We start from the raw sequence: 7,345 nt of genomic DNA, 5'->3' as shown, positions 1-7,345 counted from the left end.
AAATTATGTGAATCTGCTTACGAGTTCACTTTAAATTTATATCCAAAGACCTCAAGTGTGCCCAGCTGTCTGATTATGTTTCTCTAATCCATTCGCTCTCCAATGATTTTATACAGTTCTCGTCTCAAATGCCATCACAATGTCTCCAGTCCAAATAATTTTACTGAGAAAAATTTTAAAAGTCAAGAAAAGATAACTTCCTCTTCGCATTATGGATCTTGCTCATCCTTGTCACTGTAGGTGACTAGATGCCTCCTCCTCCGCCCACTCCGGGTCTTCTTTGTTCCCACAATAGGTCCTGTAGAACAACCGCTGCTCCTTGGAGGTCATTCTGTCTGGATCTACAACACCATACTGTATCTTAAGCCAAAAGAAAAGCGAAACCTTCCTTAAACCCTCCTCAGCTTCTTGTCCGTTTCTGTGCCTCTTCTCCAAAAAAAACCTTGGTTTCTTACACACCTCTCCACTGTTCCACTTTCCATTCTCTGTGATCGCACTTCAGCCAGCCATTTGTTTCTGCTATTCCAAAGAAAACACTATCTCTGTATCTGTTAGTTTGCTAGCTAACAGGAACAAGCTGCACATTCAAATTGGATGATTTGGGCAAATTTTCATAAAAGATATGGGAGGCAGGGTGAAAGGAAACCACAAGCGATAGTGCAATGAGGGAGACTATTAACAACAGGCACTTGAAGGAACAAGAGGGATGAAGCCCCAAGGAGGGCCTCCTGGAAGAGGCACAGGCAGATGGCTAGAGCGCAGTGTTGATGCTTCCAGTGCCTAATTGAGCACAACAGTGCTCCAGGAGCTCACCGTCCCTTCCAGGGTGGGACTCCTCCACTTGCAGTCTTTGTGTTTTCCCTGTGATGGCTGAAACTTCCACAGCCACACCTCAGTCTGAAACTCTTGCCTGAGCCTCCTTCCTCTCACAAGTGTCAGAACTATATTGTGGTCTGAAAGCTTTCCCTGCTGACTCCTCCCCTCTGCAGTTAACATAAATGTTTTCACCAATAAGTCTTATCTGTCCAGCTCTGCTTTAATACCTGTGTCCTGGCACAACCCAAATGGACACTGTATCTGGCCAACCCCAGAGGCCATTTAAATCCTTATGACTAGCCAGAGTATGAGATATTTAAGCAACTGATAGAAAAGCAGTGTGGGCATTTTCTCAGAAATAAAAGAATGGAAAACACGTGCACTTCAAGTTTTCATAACTGAGTGCAGCGGGTTAACATCTTGGGTGGGCAAAGCCAAAGCAAGCACAGCCAGGACATAAAATAGCAGAGAAAGATTGGCTACCTGCAACAGGTAAGGGAAGCATGGGAGTTACTTCCAAAGCAACATTCACGGGATCAAAGAACAATAGGGACTTTATTCAGGAGGCCAGTTTAGATCCACACAGAAAAGCACTTTGAATGTCAGCACATTCCTAAGCATGCTCAGTTAAGAAGTGCATTTTGAAGTCTGCTCAGTTTAAGGTCATAATTCAAGAAGAAAAGATAGTAGACACATATTTGGGCATGCTTTACTCAAGGTCATGGAGCATATGTAGAAGAGGTTAACATTTTTCACAGGAATACCTCTGAGCATATTCGGCTTGCACTGTAAGGTTTTAGTTGAAATTAACAGACATTTCAAAGATGCATTAAAATAGAAGTTTTTCCCTAAAGACTTCTGCCTCACATAGCAGGTAGCAGAAAAGATAGTTAATAATTTGAAAAAGCCAACATCGGTTTAAAAACTGTTGTTAGTAGAATAATTCATATCCAAATGACCTAGGACAGTTTCCCTTTTACCTTGCATTCACCTTCGAGACTACCTACCATGTAGGCAATTACTTGCTGTATAATTAATCTTAATCGTTAACTTGAATGGATTTGGAATCACAAAGGAGACACATCTCTAAGAATGTGGGTGGGATCCCAGGCTAAATAAAAGGGAAAAGAGAGGAGGCCAGTATTCATCTCTCTCTACTTAATTTTTTAATATTTAAATATATTTATCTGCATTTTATGTGTATGAATGTTCCCCCTGCATGTATGTAAGTGCACACATGCATGCAATCCCCATGAATGCCAGAAGGGGGCATCAGAACTGGTCTGGAACAGGAGTTATGGACAGTTGTTAGCCACAATTGGGTGCTGGGAACCAAACCCAGGTGCTCTGGGGGTTATCTTGATTAGGTTAATTGAGGTGGGAAGACTCCTCCACTGTGGGTGTTTCCATTCCCTGGAATGGGATCCAACTGTACAATAATGAGAAAGTGAGCAGTGCACAGGCATTTATTTGCCCTTCTATGCTTCCTGACTGTGGATAGATATGACCAGCTGTTACTACCCCATCATGGTGGACTGAAACCTCAAACTGTGAGCCAAAATAAACCCTTTCTTCCTTAAGTTGCTTTGTCAGAGTATTTTATCACAACAACAAGAAAAATAACGAAGGCAGGTTGCCCTGGAACAGCCCCTCCCCTACCCATGGAAGGCCCTAACTTGTAAAAAATACTAATCAATTTGAAAAGTGAAAGTCCACACTGAAAGTACTGCTCAAGGGAGTTCTCTGCTTGAAAACAACCACACCAAGGCACACACAGGCCACCAGAGCTGTGATTAAGGGGCCAGTACACATCTCAAGGTGGCAGAAAAATTTGGTAGCATAGTCCACATGGCGCTAGTTTTGCAATCATGCAAAATGAAAGAGTTATGGGGTCATAAAGGCTTGCACCAATGTCTCAAAAAATTGCCAAGAGCAAGTGATGTGTGGCAAGGTTGGATTCCCTGCCCAGACTCCCTGAGAGGCCATTTTGTGAAGCTGTGAAGGTGAATTAAGTTGGCAATGGAGATACCAAAATATTGGAGATATCAGGATCATAGGATGTCTGCAGAGGAAAGCTGTAGTCATGGAGCAGAGCTGCTCCATGAGAGAGAGAGAGGGCACATGTGCTACAGACAGCAGAGTTAGAGGGTGTGGCAACCCAAGCACATTAAAGCCTACATGATGCTATCTATCACTGGGCACCAGATGCCAGACAAGGGCTTGAAGGATTTGACATTTGCCCTGCTGAGTTTTTGGTCTTTCTTTACTATGCTCCTATTTCTCCATTTGGAATGGGAATGTTTATTCTGTGCCACTGTTGGAAGTTGGGCCTAATTTTTTTATTTTATAGGGGCTTACAATTAAGAGATTGCTTTGAGTCTTAGAAGAGACTTTGAGCTTTTGAACAATGCTAGTTAGCAATGTTAAAACTTTGGGTATTGCTTACAGATGAACTAAATGTATTTTGCCTTATGAAATGGCCATGGGCCTTGGAGGACCAGGGGTGGAAGGTTATGGTTTAAAAGTGATGTGTTTGGGTATCAAATTAACAAGGGGTAAACCTGGAATGCTTAATCTTCATTGTCATATTGACCAAATTTGGAATCACCCAGGAGACATACCTCTGGGTTTGTCTTTAACAGAGCTTCCAGAGAGTTTTACTGAGGAGGGAATGTGGGTGGCCCTGTCCTGTGGGCTGAGTTCTCTGTGTGAAGAAAAAAGGAAAAGGAGACAGCCAATTAGTAAGCATTGGCATCTCCCTGCTTCCTGACTGCAGACACAATGTGAGCAGTTGCCTTACATTGTGCCTTCCTTACCAGGATGCACTATATCTACTTAAACTGTGACCCCAAATAAGGGACTGGAGGGATGGCTCAGTGGTTAAAAGCACTGGCTCTTCTTGCAGAAGACCTAGGTTCGAATTTAGCAACCACATGGTGGCTAAAACTGTCCATAGTTCCAGTTCTAGGGGATCTGACACCCTCTTCTGACCTCCGAGGGCACTGCATGACACGGGTGCACTTACATATGTGCAGGTATAACACTCATACAACATAAAATAAAATAAATGAATAATTTTTTTAAATCATGCTGAAAAAAACCTGTGACAAAAAATAAATGCTTTTTTCCCTTATTTTGTTTTGCCAGGCATTCTGTCACACCAACTAGAAAAGTAACGAATACACTTGCTTATTTTTAGTCTTCCATTCCAGGCATGAATACCAAGAACAAAGACTAAATCTGTCTTACTCGAAAATATGTCCCTCGTGCTCAAGATTTGATCAATGCATTGCAAAGTCCTCCTTAAGCATCTTTAAGACTAGGGTATTTGTAGAACTATATATCAAGTCATTTTTACATTCTCCTCTTAGGTAAAGTATCTTAAAGTTTCATTCTAGCCCACGTGAAATAATTTTTGATGAATATTGATTGGGTTTCAATAAATTTCAATAAAAACTTGAAGACCAGGTATGGTGGCACTTGCCTTTAATCCCAGCACCAGGAAGGCAGAGGCAGGTGAATTTCTATGAGTTCGAGGCCAGCCTGGTCTACATAGTGAGTTCCGGGCCAGCCAGGGCTACACAGTGAGACCCAGTCTCAAACAAAACAAAACAAAACCCCCAAACTTGAAAACATAGGACTTTCGTTTTCACAAGTTTCCATCCATGGTGGCTTGGCTTCATCATGTGGGGCTCAAGGTAATGCAGAACATCACTGTCTAGAATGAAGCAAAGCAGCTGACCACAGTGTAGCCAGGAAGCAATGATGGAGAAGGACAGGAAGGAGGAGTATGGTTCATGTCTGTAATCTCACCACTCAGAGGATAAAGTGGGAGGACTGCAGTGAGTTTGAAGTTAAACTAGGCTATGGTGTGAGTCTGAGGGTAGCCTGGGTTACAGAGTGAGACTCAATCTAAAACACAAACCAAAACAAAAACAATGAAAACAGACAGGCCCCAGTGACATACCTCCTTCAAGTAGGCCCTCCCTCCTAGGATTTCTACCACCTCCCAATACTCCCATCAGCCCTAGATGAAACTTTTAGTACATGACTTTGGGGGAACATTTAACATCCAAACCATAACACTGCTAATCTCTTCTTTGGGAGATGGTAAAAATTCTAAAGTTGGGTTATGGTGACAGTTGCACAACTTCATAAATATACTAAAAATTTATTGGATTATAGACCTTAAATAGGCAAATGCTATAATTTTATAGCAATAAAACTCCTTAAGAACACAACTGGGTTCGGTGTGGTGGCCCACGCCTTTAATCCCAGCACTCCGGAGGTAGAGACAGGTGGATCTCTGCGAGATGGAAGACAGCCTGGTCTACCTAGTAAGTTCCAGGCCAGCTGGGGCTACAGGGAAACCCTGTCTCAAAAATAATAATAAAGTAAGTAAGAATACAAAATCAGATAGGTTAGGCCAGTCATAGAATCAGTGAAGATTTCAGAGGTCACACACCAGGGAGACCTGAAGGAACCACAGGCTGTAGGTATATGAGAAGACAGGAAAATGTTCAGACAGGCAGAGAGGAGCTTGGGGTACTGTGTCATATCTACATCCCAGTGAGGAGTCATCAATGGAGGTCAGAGAGGTGGGGTAGGGGGTGTGGCAAGGGGCAGGACCAAGCCTGTTTTGGTATGCAGGGCCAAATCATAAGGAGATGTTTAGTCAAGCTAGCTTTCCATCCTAGTTAAAAAAAAAAAAAAGGAGAAAAGGAAGTGAAACTCATGATTTTGCACAAAAAGGAAAATAATAATAGCTAACTAACTAGATTCCCGGCAAGCACTTTCCTTGAAGCATCATATTTAACTGCTAATTGCTAACGTGAATGCCCCTCCCCCTGCCCTTTTAACGATGAAACTCACTGGTTCACTTTTTCTACTTCCTGTCTTCAGGCAATGCAGTCTTTATGCGCCCCCTATTCCCTATATTTTTCTCCTGGGGCTTCAGCTCTATTTAACGTATGTTTCACTTTCGAAATCTTGTTTAAAGATTCCCTCCCCACAAGAGAATGAAAGCCCACAAGACTAGGCTAATTTGAATTTTTCCTTGAGTTCTGAATCCCAATGAGTGCCTGGTACATAGTTGACTCCTAATCCCCATTCTTTTTGGAGTAAATGAATACATAAGTAAGGAAATCGAGTCTCAGAGATTAAGTAATTTGCGAAAATAAGCAGGTAGTAAATTGAATACGGATTCAATAATCACCTTTTAAAACTATTACCATTTCACCAGAGACATAATAATGCAGGCTGAAGGTAAGTCCTCCCGGGACTATGGTAGTGGGAATAGGGTGGGGGCCTGAATTGCCAGGATTTGGTGCTGAATTAGCGGTCAAAGGATGCTAGAAGAATGCAGCTTAATTTCTAGATTGGGAAAATAGGTGGGTAAATGGTGCGCTTCTTCAGGAAAAAGAATTAACAGATTCCTGATTAGCCAGCACTGTAGGAGGAGGACATGTCTTTTATTCAATCCTTTTTCACTATCCCCAGGAGTACTAAGAAGTGCTAGTATGCACCAGGTAAATCTAACCCACCCCCAGTGCGGGTTAGACACAGGTGCTTTTAACTCTGAGGTTAGCAAGAGTTTAACTGAACTATTTTTCTTTTTGAAACAAGTCTTGCCTGCGTAGCCCCAGGTGGTCTTAAATTCACAGAACTTCTGCCTCAACCTCCCAAATACTGGGATTAAAGGCATGTGCCACAACCCTAGGTCTGTCTGCTGCAAAATTTTAAGGCAGACGCTCAAACTACCGAATGACCCACGTGTAGGCAGGCTGTGGTCATGCTTCCAAATTTTTGTGGACAGCAGTAGTGGGGAAGAAAGTGTTTGCACACACGCACGGGGGTGGGTGGGCCAGGAATGCACCCGGCGGCTCTGCACAACACCGCACGCGGCCGCCTTCGCACCAGGCGGCGGTCTCGGTCAGTTAGCCAGACCCAGAAAGCTCGAGCCTTAAACCCCCAACCCCTAGCCTGGCGCGAAGCTGGGTCGCGCCGCTCGGGTCCCGCGGCCTCCGGCCGGCAGGAGGCGCTGTGAGCTCGCACGGTGCGAGCAGGCGGTCTCTCCCTGGTGCGCATGCTCGTCCCCACTACCGGCTGGATTTTTTTTTTTTTTTTCCGGGCGGCCCCGGCGGCTGCGTACTGGCTGTGGGATGGGAAGTGAAGCCCCAGCGAGCTGCTGCGGCGGGGCGGTGAGGAGCAGCCAGCGGGAGGAGGCGGCGGCGAGTCGGTGAGCACCGGAGAGCGCGGAGCCGGGCAGAGGGAGCACCTGCAGCCAGCGGCGGCGGCCCCACCATGGCGATTCGCAAGAAGAGCAACAAGAGCCCGCCGCTGCTGAGCCACGAATTCGTTGTGCAGAATCACGCGGACATCGTGTCCTGCTTGGCGATGCTCTTCCTGCTGGGGCTCATGTTCGAGGTGAGCCCCTCAACCACCGGCCCCCGCGCCCAGCCGTGGGCAGCCAGGCCCCGGGAGGAGCCGGCCTGGAGCTGCGGACCGCCGGCCGGGCTCCGGCCGCTCG

The 7,345-nt window shown here is 45.1% G+C and overlaps 1 protein-coding gene across 1 annotated transcript in view; it reads left to right on the top strand.

Annotated features, from left to right (window-relative positions):
* The first annotated feature begins 6,933 nt into the window (after positions 1 to 6,933).
* Positions 6,934 to 7,345, top strand: part of Tram1 (translocation associated membrane protein 1) — a 36,033-nt gene continuing 35,621 nt past the window's right edge. The window contains exon 1 of the mRNA XM_008848873.3: positions 6,934 to 7,242. Within this exon, the coding sequence (XP_008847095.1) occupies positions 7,120 to 7,242 (123 nt within the window). The 5' untranslated portion in view covers positions 6,934 to 7,119. The remainder of the gene's footprint in view (positions 7,243 to 7,345) is intronic.

This window comes from Nannospalax galili, unplaced genomic scaffold, assembly GCF_000622305.1.
Source record: "Nannospalax galili isolate Female #2095 unplaced genomic scaffold, S.galili_v1.0 scaffold102, whole genome shotgun sequence".
In the NCBI taxonomy this organism is placed as follows: Eukaryota; Metazoa; Chordata; class Mammalia; order Rodentia; family Spalacidae; genus Nannospalax; species Nannospalax galili.
The sequence above is the reverse complement of the archived record's forward strand: the minus strand, read 5'-3'. Positions and strand labels throughout refer to the sequence as shown.